Source organism: Pseudoliparis swirei, chromosome 24, assembly GCF_029220125.1.
Source record: "Pseudoliparis swirei isolate HS2019 ecotype Mariana Trench chromosome 24, NWPU_hadal_v1, whole genome shotgun sequence".
Classification (NCBI taxonomy): Eukaryota; Metazoa; Chordata; class Actinopteri; order Perciformes; family Liparidae; genus Pseudoliparis; species Pseudoliparis swirei.
In genome coordinates, this window is record NC_079411.1 from 7,830,883 (window position 1) to 7,845,925 (window position 15,043).

Here is a 15,043-nt window from a genome sequence, read left to right on the forward strand (position 1 = left end):
GATGGGATCCACTTGGGCTTTGTTTTCCATCCATCACGAGGTTGTTATCGCCTTCTGTCATCATTGACTGCCCCCTGGATGAAGAGTTGATCCATGGGCAGTGGGGCTTGGCTTTGACCCAACTTCACTCTCTGTTTACCTTAGATGCTCATTAAAAGCATGTTGAGTGTTTGATATCTAAACTGGACAATGACAAACTCATGACTTAATGAAAGCCAGCAGCTCGGGAACAGATGCATTTACGAGCTGTTTTCTTTTCCATATCAACAATCACCTATGGTTGGGAGGTTGATTAATGTATCATACATTTAGGAATCAATATTTGCATTTTCTCTTTTAAAACTGATTTTTGATTCGCAATCCATATCTGACGTTTTTAGTTCACATGTTGCTATTTTGCAAACCACTTCTTCAATATCAAAAGAATCTGAGTGAAACCCCAGAGTAACAGAGTATAACAAGCCTGGTGTGTTTGTTTCTATAGTTACACACTGCGGTGTGTGTGTGTGTGTGTGTGTGTGTGTGTGTGTCACTTTTTTTATTCTCGGCAGGTCAAGTGAGGAGGGCAAGATTTATTTAGGGGATGCAATGAAAAGTGTGATACAGAATGCCTGGATGCATATGGCATCTCTGCTATTTGGTCCACGCTTCAGGGAAGGTTGTGTTCACAGGGTTGTCCTCAAACATTAACATGTCCAAGAAACAGAGGAACTTTCACAGAATATTGACTCAAATTGGACTTCTTGATCCAAGTATTTTCTCAAAACAGATTTTCAATGATTGGATTTTAATTGATTGAAGCACATAACTGGATATGTAAGGTATCATCACTGACATACGTGACGATAAAAGTTTCAAAAGTTTCAAAAAATGTGGTTGAAATAAATGTTTGAGCAATGCATACGGATCACTTCATCAAGTTTCAGGACCAACTCAAAAGATGATCCATAAAAGGCTACTCGGTATTTTTATCTTAACATGACCGTGTGCACTGTACTGAGTACACACTCTCACATTCTCACTGCATCCAGTCTGACTGCTTGATTTCTCCATACTGTGCTGTGTCAGCACTGCAGTAAAATCCTATTCAATGTAATTTCTGGGATATCTGAGATTGGACATTGCAGGGTTTAGCTCTTTTGTTATGTGATGGTCTTACTGCCAGCGACCAATGTGGACTTGTCAATAGAGAACTCATGGTATATGAGTTCAAGTGAGCAGTATTTTGAGCTGTGATGTCTTTTCTCTGTGTGTGTGTGAGACCAAATAGTATCCATACTAGCAGCTGATGTCAAGTTATTGTCCCTCTGTGAACTAATGGCCACTCTGGTGCCGGGCTGTCCCACCGACTCGACCTCAGAGTCACTCGTGAGAAGAACACAGAAACCTTTGGAAGATCATTTCACACAGGTCATGTGCATTGACAGATTAAGCTGATGGTGATAATAAACCTTTATTTTTTGGTGTATTGAAGCCTAGGGATAACTCAAATACCCTATATATTTCATCATATATATTCAACTTCCTTTATAATACAGAAAAGACACTGGAAAAAATTAGTTGAGAGAGGTTTAGTGGTGCGGTGCAGAATGATTACCGTGAAATAGTGCTGGGATGCCAGATTTTAATTTGACATAGAGACTTTGATGTTTTTCTAACTAGTTATTGGTGACTACATTCACATAGTTCACACTCCCTTCCTCGCCCTATGAAATGTGTAAAATCATGCAGATCAATGATGATGCATCAGAGAAGGGTAAACTTAAAAAGTGACATCAAAACCACTAGAAATACTTCACCAGAATCAAAGGCAGTTTATTGCTTAATATATTCATCTTAAGTGCAGAGCATTTACCCATTCGAGGGCACATGATCAGATGCATTCCAAATAAATCCAACATAAGTGTTCTGTGCAATTAAATTCCTATGTAAACAATCATTTCCGAAAGTAATCTTGAAAAAAAATCAAGGAACTTGATCAACTATTAGTTGACATACTTTGATTTATTTAGAAAGGAAGTAGGCAGAGAATAGGAAAATACCACAAAAGCATAACTGTTGCCCAAATCTATAAAACATGAATATAAATTGTCAAATGTGTTCAAACTTAAATAACATGCAGAAAGTGACAATGAATTTTATTACACAAGCTCTAGTGAATTATGTTAGTTTTTGCACTGGATTTAATCCCCCTCCTTTTTCGGTGAGAGAAAGGGAGAAGGGTGAGTGTTGGTTGGAGGGAGCACTTTGACAGTCTTGTCCAATGGTCTTTCTTAAATTAGCCATGGGGGCAGGAGGCTCCCTCCCTGCACTGACAGAAGGAGGGGCCTGCGCCTGTCACTGTCTCCTGTTTCATTATTACCTGCACAGCCTTGCAGCATTCACCACACTTGTGTCTCTGTGTGGCCACATAGAAACAGAGAGACACAGAGGACACACTCAAAGGCCCAAACTAACGCGGAGAGTTTTCATTTTTGTATGCTTTTTCCCCATTTGGGACAGCCTGCTACTGCTGACTTGTAAGATACATTGCAAGGCAACTAGCAGTGGATATGGCTGGTTGTCTGCAAAGTTCCCCACTTTGTCAAAAGTGGGCAGTTTTGAGATGCCTGCTCGTGACATTTTCTCTCAATTTCTGTTTTGTCTCAGTAGACGCAGAGCCGTTTGACCAAGCTCACTTTTATCACCACCGATCTGGACCTAATGAAGACAACATCATTCTCGCTAACAATGGGATCAGGGTGCCTTTCGGGAGATCTGTTCTTCTTGACCCTGTGAATGACCTGGTAACAGAAGTGCAGCCTGGTGACCGCTGCCATATCACAGTTTTGGACAATGACCAACTGGCTCAGAAACCCGGGATGTTGACCCCGAAAAGGTTTCCCTGTTCATTCGGACCAGATGACGTGAAATATACTCATTTTGGATCTCGGAGCCCCAGCAAGGATCGCGTGAAGCTGCAGCTTCGTTATGACTCCCAGACGGACACCGTTGTCATTCCTTTAATGCTGGAAGTGGAAGTGGTTTTCCATCAGCTTGAGATCCTCACCAGGAACATGCCCCTTAATGTTGAAAAGCTCAGTGGTGACAGCAACCCTATTGACAAAAGGGCTCTGGAGTTTTCCTTTGAGGACGATGTTACACAGTGTAAGATTGCCACTCTGGTCGGTGCTGGAGGTCTTCCCAGGTATGGCACTCTTTTGAATAACCCCTCAAATGGCCAAATGGTTGACTGTGATGAGTTTGTGAAACAAGGCATTCGCTACAAGCACACAGCTAAAACCAACTCACCAAACAGAGACTATATTCCCATGATGGTAGAGCTGCAGGACAACGAAGGCAACACCATAATGCAAGAGCATTTCCAAATAATGGTTAGAATCAGAGAGGGTGCAGAGAATACTGCTCCTAAACCCAGCTTTGTATCCATGATGATGATGGAAGTTGATCAGTTTGTTATGACAGCGATTACAAATGACATGCTGGCTGCTGAAGATGTTGAATCTGACCCGGATGATTTAATCTTTAACATTACTACCCCGCTGAGCCCTCAACAGGGCTATATCATCAGCACAGATGATCAGAACCTGCCTATCACCTCTTTCTATCAGAGAGACATCAACGATATTAAAATAGCATATAAGCCACCTTCAGAGGACTCAGAAGTAGAGAGGATTTTCCAGCTAGAGTTTGAAATTGTGGACACTGATGGTGCTGTGTCTGATACTTTTGCTTTTATGATTGTGGTGAAGCCTATGAATACCTTGGCTCCTGTTGCAACCAAAAATACAGGGCAGCTATTGTTTGAAGGGCAGTCCAGAGTTCTCTCCAGCACTCAGAATTTAGAGATTAGTGACGAGGACAACCTGGAAGATGTGAGAATAACTGTTGTTGACGGCTTAAAGCATGGAGACCTAACCGTGCTCGGAGCTCGCAGTAAGTTTTTTACACCTTCCGATCTAGACGCCGGCTTTGTGGTGTACCAGCATGATGGCAGCGATACCTATAGTGACAACATTATTTTTAGAATGACTGATGGCAGTAATAATGTGGAGTTTTTGTTCCCTATCACTATTGCTCCCACTGATGATGAGCCACCTATTATAAACGCCAACACCGGTCTGGTGCTATTTAAGAATGAAGTCATGCAGATTTCTCCCTTTATCCTGAGTGCCACAGATATTGATTCAGAAGACTCCGCCATTAAGTTTATCTTGGAGGAGCCCTACTCAACTGTAGGGGAGCTCCTGCTGAGGCAAGTGGAGCCTCCCTCTGACCCGTCTCTCTGGAAGTTCAGCGAGACAGATGAGATGTTTGAGCAGGTGGTAACTGAATGTTTTCAGCAGGATATTCTGGATGGAAAACTGTTCTACCGTCACGTCGGTCCCCATAGCATTACCACTGTGATTGATCAGTTTGTGTTCCGGGTCCAAGATGACAATGACCCCCCTAATCAATCTGGCGAACACATGTTCACCATCAAGATCCATCCTGTTGATGACCTTGCCCCAGAGCTTTTTCCGGGCACCACCCTTCACATGACAGTCCAGGAATACGAGCTAACACACTTCAAGAAGAACTTCCTGTGTTACACTGATTTAGATTCAGATGACAGAGACTTGAAGTACACTATCATTGAGCCCCCAACTGACACAGATGAGAACAATCCAGCCCCCTTAGGTGAAATTGTGCTGACTAACAGGCCGGACACTGTAATTATAGAGTTCACACAGGCCCAGGTTAATCACCACAAAGTAGCATACAAGCCTCCAGACCAGGAGCTGGGCATCACTCCAAAAGTGGCTCAGTTCACCTTCATTGTAGAAGATACTGCTGGTAACACAGTAGATGGATTATTCACCATTTTTCTACAGCCAGTGGACAACAAACCCCCACTTATAACCAACACAGGGTTCACTGTGATGGAAAGAAGTACATATATCATCACTAGAAAAGAGCTGCATGCCACAGACACAGATACAGATGATGAAAATATCATCTTCACCGTGACCCAGATTCCTCGGTACGGGCTGCTGCAGTATCTGGGGATCGACATGGCAAACGGAGAAACATTTTTTCTTGAAGACATTGCAAATAGTTGCCTAAGTTACATCCACGGTGGAGATGAATCCCTCAGTGATGTCATAAAGATTGATGTCAGTGACGGTTTTCATGAGGTACCCATCATCATTAAGGTCACCGTTGAGCCAGTTGATGACGAAACCCCCAGGATTATGCTCCCAGCCGGTCTGCTCGGGGCAGCTATCGATGTACTAGAGAACGGTGCCACAGAGATTACAAGTAATGTCATCCAGGGCCATGATGAAGACACAGATGACCTGATCCTTACTTTCATTGTTGAGAAGCCTCCCAGGCTGGGTGAAATCCTCGTTAATGGTGCTCCCGCTGAGAGATTCACCCAGGAAGACATCATCAATGGGGCAGTGGTGTATGCACACACATCCGGTGAAATCGGACCATTCAAAGAATACGACTCCTTCAACCTTACTCTGTCTGATTTGTCGGAGCAGTGGGTTGTTGGTGGCAACAGGGTCCAAGGAGTGACAGTTCACGTCACCATCCTTCCTGTTGACAGCATTCCACCTAGTGTCAGTGTTGGAAATCAATTTGTTGGACTGGAAGGGGAGAAGAATGTCATTACCCTGGATCACATCCAAACTGAGGATATCGACACTGACAATGATGATATCCTTTGCACCATCATCGTCCAACCAAAATCTGGTTATGTGGAGAACATCTCTCCAGCTGCAGGCTCTGAAAAATCCAGGGCTGGGACAGCCATCACTGCCTTTAGCATTAAAGACGTAGCCCTCGGCCATATCTTCTATGTCCAGAGCATCCATAAAGGAGTTGAACCCGTGGAAGATCGTTTCACATTCCGTTGCTCAGACGGTATTAACTTCTCTGAACGCCATTTCTTCCCTATCGTCATCATTCCAGCCAATGACGAGAAGCCAGAGATTTTCATCCGCGAGTTTTTGGTGATGGAGGGCATGAGTTTGATCATCGACACACCGATTCTGAACGCGGCTGATGCTGACATCCCTGGGGATGAGCTGCACTTTGAGATCATCAAAAAACCCAAACACGGTACAATAGTACAGCAGCTCAGCACTGGCACCATCCCGGTGGAAAGATTCAACTTGGAACAGATCCAAGAGGCTTCCAACATTGTCTATGAACACGATGACTCAGAGACCAAAGAGGACAGCTTTGAGATCAGACTCTCTGATGGCCAACATACCGTGGAGAAAACCATTCTTATCATGGTTATTCCTGTTGATGATGAGACACCAAGGATGACTATAAATGATGGCCTTGATGTTGAGATTGGAGAGACAAAAGTCATCAGCAACTGGGTTTTGAAAGCCACAGATTTTGACTCTGAAGACAAAGAGCTGATGTATGTTGTGCGTTACGGCCCACGTCAAGGCTACCTTCAGCGCATCAGCAAGTTCGGGAATGTTTTAGGTAACATCACCTTCGGGATGAACTTCACACAGGACGAAATTGACAAACAACTCATCCAGTATGCACACACAGGCCAGGAGGGAATCCGTGACCTGCTGAAGTTTGACGTCACAGATGGCATCAATCCCCTTATTGACCGTTACTTTTACATCAACATTGGCAGCATTGACATGGTATTTCCAGATGTTATCAACAAAGGTGTGACTCTGAAAGAAGGAGGTAGAGTAACTCTTACCACTGACCTCCTCAGCACTACTGACATTAACAGTGCTGATGAATTCCTCAGCTTTAGTATCACAAGAGCACCTAGTAGAGGCCACTTAGAGAGCACTGACCACCCAGGTGTTCCCATTTCCACCTTCACCCAACTGCAGCTTGCTGGCAACAAGATCTACTACATCCACACCTCTGATGATGAGATGAAAATGGACAGCTTTGAGTTTGAGGTGACAGATGGTTACAATCCTGTCTTCCGTACGTTCAGAGTGTCCATCACGGATGTAGATAATAAGAAACCTGTCTTGACGATAAGTAAACTGTTTGTGGAGGAGGGAGAAAACAAGCTCATCACACCGTTTGAGTTGACAGCTGAGGATCGGGACACCCCAGACAATCTATTGCGATTCATAGTCACCCAGGTGCCAGTGCACGGGCAGCTGCTTTTCAACAATAGTAAATCAATCACAGCCTTTTCCAAGCAGGACCTAAACGAGAACCTTATCAGCTATAACCACGATGGTACTGAGACCAATGAAGACAGCTTCTCCTTCACTGTCACAGATGGCACTCATAATGATTTTTACGTCTTTCCTGACACGGTCTATGAGACACGTAGGCCTCAGATGATGATCATTCACATCCACACTGTGGACAATGGTGTGCCCCAGATTGTGGTTAACAAAGCTGCTGCCTCACTGAAGGTCCTCCAAACAGGCCACCTGGGCTTCGTGATCACCAGCAAGGCCCTTCGATCAGAAGACCGGGACAGTTCCCAGAAGGTCCTGAAATACATTGTGTCTGGGGCTCCTCTGCATGGCTTCATCATAAACACTGCCCTGGGCAACGACAGCATCACAACTTTCTCGCAAGGTAAGATTATGTAACACTATTTAATCTCAAAGTTTTTGAATCTAATATGCAATGAATTAAATGACCAGATGTATTATTAGAGATGATCAATTATTACCTGACTCTGCCGTAACCCTAACTTCTACGAAGCATTCAATATTTTGGTTTCATGGCCCACCGTTTTACTTTGCTCATATGCAAAGCAACATTAGCTTTCACTTGGAGTTGTGTTTCAGTCTTCTCTTTCTTTATAACTCTGTTTTGGTCTCCACCAACTCCTGAAATATCTGACTCTTTAGCTGCTAAATGCTAGATTATGTTATGAGCTTTACTTCTGATTCTCATGTGTTGATGGGCAACTGTTTTAACAGCATTATTAGGTTATAATGTCAATGTTATCAATGCCAAAATAATCATTTAATATTGTTCAAGCTTCATTATCATGTAAACCAAGTATGGAGTAATCTTTTTTTGTCATAATACAAAATAATGAATTTGTGATGAACAATATAAGTTTAAATATATATCGATAACTATGTAGCAATAAATAATTGAAGATATTGTAATAAAACAAAATAACAATTGATTGTATGATTGTAATACTACTAATAATAGTGATACTAATTCGACTAAAATAAATAATAGTAATCATAATAATCATAATAATAACGGTAGATTGCATTTCTGTAATAAATATTTCTGATTAATAAAATATTTAAACTTTGATTAAATCAAATGCTTCAAAACACATCTCCTGTGGCCCATATAACTTGAGCAGCCTGAGATGTAATTTAAACCTTGTAAAAGTGACTTAGTCGTCACAGATATATTTGCTAACGTTTTCAGCTAACATTATATTTGTCATACCAACAGCTGATATTGATGACATGAAGATCTGTTACGTGCTGTTGGATGGGAGCAACGCCACAAGTGATATCTTCTACTTCACTGTTGAAGACACCGGTAGGAATTCTTTCATATTTCGTATTTGTATTCCTGTATACTTCATTACTGAGGAACCATTTGCCTGCCCTTAATCTGGTTTGCAGACTCTATCTGACTTTTATAGCTTCTTAAAATGTATATTTCCGTCTCTCTGCCAATCTCCTCACTGTTTGCATCACAAAGACTTTAGGCAGTTGGCCGCGACTGACACCCAGTATAGTGCGTCCATCTCTGTAAGCCTCACTGGAAATGGGTCGCAGGTTTAAAGGACAGGGGTCAAAGGGGACTTCAGCCAAACACTGTGGGTTGATAAAAGTGAAAGAGGTGGGACTACGTCATGCTCTAAACCTTATTGTTCAGGAACAATGGGATCCTTTTCCCCAGGGCACTTTTCTTAGTTTCCTCTTTCATCCTGTTTTTGAAGTGAAATGTGGAAAGGTATGCATGATGAGCTTCGCAGTTTACATTTTCATCCTGGAATTTGTAGGTTTCAGTTTGGCCTTGAAAAACGCAACAATATTTTGTGTGTGTTGATTATTATAGGAGTCCTGGGAATTTCTGTATAATCCATTCAATGGATTTAATAGAAATCTAGATATTATGTTTTATTTGTCTCTATGTTTTTCTTTACAAGCCGAGAACATTCAATATGGAACTTTACATTTCAAATTCCATTGCTCATCTAACTTGGGCGCTCCACTCATAAACTTTAGTTTTTATTAACTATTGTATTACCCAACTATTATATTTCCTCATACCACCCAGTTATATGAGCCTTATTTTAGAATATGTTTAATGTCTCCAGGTATAACATGACAGTATAGGTGTCTTCTCATTTAACACATGTGAACATGTTCTCATCCTGTTAAACCCACAGAATTCTCTTAAATGAACCAGATAGGCATGGAAAAGACATGACGATCTTATGCATAAGCTCTGTGACCTGTCACCTCTAACTTATACAGATTTACATGAACAGCATTCTACATTTAGCAAATGCAACAGGTGGCTTTTGCATTAAGTACCAACTATGAAATACAAAGCAAGATTTGGAAATGTAATCAACGCAGCAGGGAAAGTTTAGTCTCTAATTATGCTGGAGTGAGGGCTGTGTTGTTGAAAATACCACCATCACCATCAGGGCCATTGAGAAGGCCAGACTGGGAGGGTTTCTTTTTATCAAATTGCTGTCTTTTTGTCAGCAAAGTGAAGCCTCTTATTAGCCCCAACTGGTTCCCACTAATTAACTTTTCCCCCATATATTAAGCGAAGTAGGTGATAATAAATTGAGGATCAGTAGTTCTCACATCAATTTATCCATTATTATTCTTTGTTCCATGCTTTTCACCAGTAATGTTATTAATGTTTCTCTATACTCACATTTGTGAGCTATTAATCTGCCTGAAGCAAAGCTGGTTGGCTTTTCTGTCTTTAAGTGGAGGTTTAACGACAGGAAGGAAACACAAAGTCTTCAATTAGCTCAACTGTCCTTGTATACAATGTCTAAGCTTCCAGCCGACTCAGATGAACCAGGTGCAGCGGTGCAGGGTGTGACATTAAACAAAACCGTGTTTCTGCATGACCACAGTTCTCATGTAAATGCCACAAGAAAGCTTACGCCACAAACATTCATGTAAATAATAGCACACACAAATGTAAGTCCTCATAATAGATAACTGGTTATCAAGTGCTCAGCACCACACTCAACACAGCGCACATACATGGTTACACACGCACAAATAAACATACAGGCACACCTGGAAAAAGATCAACTAGCAGATAAAAGTGATTTAAACTAATGTGAAGTGTTGAGGGGGGACTCCTGGGGGAGGTGGGCGTTATCCTGGACATGTAGGAACATGCAGGTGGAGAGCACGCTGATGGTCAGACTATCTGCTCATAAATCTCAGTAGGTGAGCTGTTTGTGTGGGAAGCAAACCTCCCGGTCATTAGAGATTTGCACCCGAGATTATCCCCTGAAACATGTCTCTGTCAGCACACCCTTTCCTAATCTTAACATTTAAATGGAACTGAATTACTTATCTTTCAAAGTTGAAACTGAATTGTTTGCTCAAACACCATCAAAAAACGGTTCCATTACATATAATAAATTCATTACAATTCAAAAGTTTTGAATAAATCCAAAAAAAGACAAATTATTTGCCGATTTCTCCTTTGTTCAGGATCTTTTTGGAAACAAACTCAGCGATTAGTTTGATAAAAAGAGACAAAAAGAGTAAACTTGTCCAAAATGAACTTATGTGATGTAGACCTTCCTCTCTCCTCCTTCTTCCCGCTCCTTCCTCTTCCTCCTCCTCCCTCTTCCTCCCACTCCTCCTCCCTCCTTGCTGATGTTTGTTGTTTGTCATGTTGTCCTTCTTCACCAAAAAAAAAAAAAAATGTTGAAATGTTTGTGAAAACAATTTCTCTTTGTTTGTTTCTGATTCTGATTCTGATTCTGATACACAGTCATGCTTTAGACTTAATTGCGAAATCATTTTGTGTCCATGACATTTAGCATTTTCAAAACTATCCAGTGAAATACGTTCTTGTATTTAACAGTTTGAGTGTGACCTCCCTTAGGAAATTCCTCTGAGATACACTGATATGGGCAGCTGCTTAAGGGTCTTAGCAGCCTTTAAAAGCTACCTGCCACTGCATACACTTGCACTGATGCTTTTTCACAAGTCAAGAATACACACACAAATAAACACAGTCCAGATCATTGACACATCCTCATGGAGTAGTGTTGCACTTTGGCATCCCTTATAAGGCTCAAATGCTGCAACTGTGTTTATATATAAGCAGCTACACCTAGATCTAAACCTTAGAGGCTTAAACGTGCTGTGTCTGAAGCAGCAATTGTGTGTGTCCTGAAGCGCAACTGAAGTGTGTCCTAGTGAGAGGTCAGGAGTGGACATTCAGTGTCCCATCAAGAGACCTGGCGGTCAGCAGTTAAGTTCCTGACTGAGGAGAAAGTCAGTGTGGCTCTAATCAAGTCAGGACAAATCAAGTAGGCTTTTTGGCCTGTCACCTCTTTAAAGAAATGTGTTGGAGGTGCATAAATCATTCTCGTGACAAAAGCAGAGAAGCGATGCGTGAACTGGAGGAAACTGAAATGCAGAATGAGATGTGTACTCACATATTTGTTGTGAACGACTAAATTAGTGCACTGGAATATACTGTATGAGAGAGAAATATAACAAATACACTTTCTATTCACAGATGCTTATTTTATAAATCATTAAATATATTTATTGTATCATAACTTGCAACAACTTAAGCATTATCTTGGGATGCAACCTTCTATGAAAAGTTCGTAATTTCAGCTTCATCCATGTAAAGCAGATCTCGTTGCGTTGTCTTTATTCGACTGGAGATGTGATTTTCAACAATGACCAAATGAAGCTGCATACTTCGACTAAATTAATCACATGATAGAAACGCAGATGGATTCTCTCAAAACAATTGTACCGGTCTTGTCCTGTGGCAGTGACCTCAAACACAAACTGTAGTTCAACTTGGGTCATTCTTTTTATCTGCCGGGAATTTCTATTAGCAAAGCAATAACCTCCAAGTGGGCAGGTCAGAAACCCCCTACAGCCATTCAAAGTGTGAGACACTGAGGCAATAAATACTTGTTTTTACAAGTGGATACTCAACTCACATTTACCCTTGTCCATCACACATGGGCCCATTGAGCCAATGGCTAAGAGAAGAAACTCTTATTTACTGTCAGACGTGTGGAGACGCCTGTGGGTTTCTGTTAACCCCTTAGTCTATGGCCTCGGATAATACTTATGTCAGATCTTTAGACTTTGTAGTGTATCAGTCTTCAGAAATACTGCCTCTGCTTACTAATCTTATAGGTACAAGATCGCCTCAAATTTCATAGCAGTAGTAATAAAACTCAACAGATGGACAGATGAGAATAAAGAAAGGTCAGAGCCTCTACATTCAGATAAGTTGACTCGACCTATGTGCTTTTTCCAATACCAACAATGTAGTCTTCCAGCCCTGTAGGGAAATCATAGACCCGAGTGGGTTGAGTGTCATGTGATCATTCAGATCCGGGAGAGGAATGCACTTCCTTGGAGACTCCAGATTCCAGGGCCACAGACAGAGCAAAGGCTGGAAGTGAAGTTGTATCCCGAGCAGACAGGTGTGTATGTGAGAGGGAAGGAGGGATCCCCTTTCAAAGCTCTCTGTCACCCCACTCTCAGCTCCACAGAAATACAACCCAATCTCAGATAGGCCGATAACCTACAGACTTCCACTGCAGAGATGCCTGATCCAGAGGGGCACTTCCCCAGAGGGTGCAATAATACCGAGAAAAGAAAAATTAAGAAAAAACGAGCTGCAAAATGTGCATATCTGGTGAATTTTCCTCCATACAGTGTTTTTACTCTGTTATAGCAGGACAGCATGCTGACCCAGGGTGTTAAACTCTTACTTCCTAACTGTGGTTTGGGATCTTACATGTCACCCCTGTCAACAGTCACCAAGAAATTTACTGGCTAATGGTCGGGGGCCCCCTCCTCGTAGACGCCTCCATGGTATTACTATTCTTTTTCTATATCGTGTTCATCTTCTTGACCTCTTCTCTATTTCTTTCCCCTTTCTTTCCCCTCAAGTTTTCCCCCATATCCCTTTCAATGAGCCATGGTATCACCTTATTCACTGCTTTTCTTTCTCTTGTTGTCCTTTTTCTTCAGCCTTGATTGATGGTGCTTATGGGGCTGGAAGGGTGGGGAGGTATAATCTATGGCTACTAAGGTTATTCTTATCTGCTCTCATATGGCAATGCTGTCGCTCTCCCCAGCCAAGCTGTCGTTGACTCGTACGCCTTTCCTTGTGCTTTTCTTTTTAGACATGCTAGCGCCGTGGCTCTCGGGAAGACAATGTCGCTCTGTCACATTGTGTTTGATTTTGTACATCCATAATGACCAGAGGACGTATTTCGCTGATGTTGGTCTTGCGGCACCATGAGGTTGACATTTGCGGTTTCGACTTAAATGCCTTCAACAACTATTAGATGGATTGTTATGAAATAATGAATTATAACATCTTTGGTAATTTCTTAACTTATCATATGGTGCCAGCAGGTGTAAATATTAACTTCAACAACTTGGGTGTCTGACCCAATACTACAAGAACTAAAGAAATTCCCATCCGCATCAGTTGTAGGTACTTGGATGTAAGCATGCTAATACGCATAACTAAGATTATCAGCATGTTAGTATTTTCAATCGGAGCATGTTAACATGCTGACGTTTAGCCCAAAGCTTCTTTTCTTGCATCCTTGTTCATCATTCTGCACATCATAGTTTGACCAAAGCATTATACTCCCAGTACCACATCTGTTCAGTGATTTCTCCAAAGGTTTTGCAAGCATCTGTGTCACCATGTCAAGTATATGGCAAGCAAGGGTCAAAAGTGTGGCTCTCAGGCCCTGTCAAATTATGATTTGTAACATCCTGTGAAGATAAATTCACTGTCATGAAGTGAAGCAGCAATCGAGCCACTGTGATGTGTCGATTTACAGCACATGTTGCCGCTTTACAGAAGGAATGATACGAGTTTATTTATACATAGAATCATGCAGCATTCCTCACATGTATTCCTTGGAAAGCAGAGAGGAAGCTATAGCTTTCACTATTTAAAAAATGGTCTTCTACTACACTTCTTAAAATGTTAAATAAACATTCATCTGAATCCATCTCCATGATCTAATAGACTGTATACTTAAAAAGATAGGGACATTTAAATACCCAGCATAGCGGACTGGAACCTCCTCAGTATTTATATCAACAGGATGATTAATGAGGAAATGTAATAATGGCGATGCTTGTCACCTGATGAGGATATTCTTAGATGGTTGCTTCACCTTGCATCATGCTGGTGAACCGTGAAGCCTCATATTGACCTTCCTGTCTGGAGATATCTCCAGCCTGACAGACTCTTCCGCTGCATCTATGTATGGTGCAGGCAACACCGCTGTGTAAATATCAGCTGATGAAGAATGTGCTGTTAAAGGACACAGGTGCAGGAGAAAAATCAGGCTATAATGTCCTGTGTATGACTTTTTTATGAGTTGGTGAGGCAGGATGAAGAACCCTTTTTTACTGAATCATTCTGCAACGCTACATCCAAAATAGTTCCCAATAGTACGGTTTCGTGTTTTCTGACGCTGACTTTTAGACTCTTCGTAATTACCGCACCAAAATACTTAAGTGTGACACATTGTAGCAGGACACTGCGTAACTCTGGAATAGGTCAAGCAGCTTTTAATGAAGGTTTGGCGAGGATCCAGTTGCTCTCACTCAGATCTTAAAACAAGAACACATTATCATACTTCTTGAATATTAGCATCAATCACACTGAACTAATTTATCAAAGCTGCCAACAGGAACATTTAGAAACACGTGCCACCTATAAAACTTTACATCCCAGCAGAAATTATTCTTAGATTGAAAAGCTAATGGAAATGTGAGCTGAAATGTCATAAATTAGGCCGTCATGTGCAAAATATGATTGA

General features: G+C 41.6%; 1 protein-coding gene across 1 annotated transcript in view; it reads left to right on the forward strand.

The window, feature by feature from the left end:
- The first annotated feature begins 2,552 nt into the window (after positions 1 to 2,552).
- frem3 (Fras1 related extracellular matrix 3) overlaps positions 2,553 to 15,043 on the forward strand; it is a 29,027-nt gene continuing 16,536 nt past the window's right edge. The window contains exons 1-2 of the mRNA XM_056409443.1: positions 2,553 to 7,581; positions 8,434 to 8,523. Coding sequence (XP_056265418.1) covers positions 2,553 to 7,581; positions 8,434 to 8,523 — 5,119 coding nt within the window. The remainder of the gene's footprint in view (positions 7,582 to 8,433; positions 8,524 to 15,043) is intronic.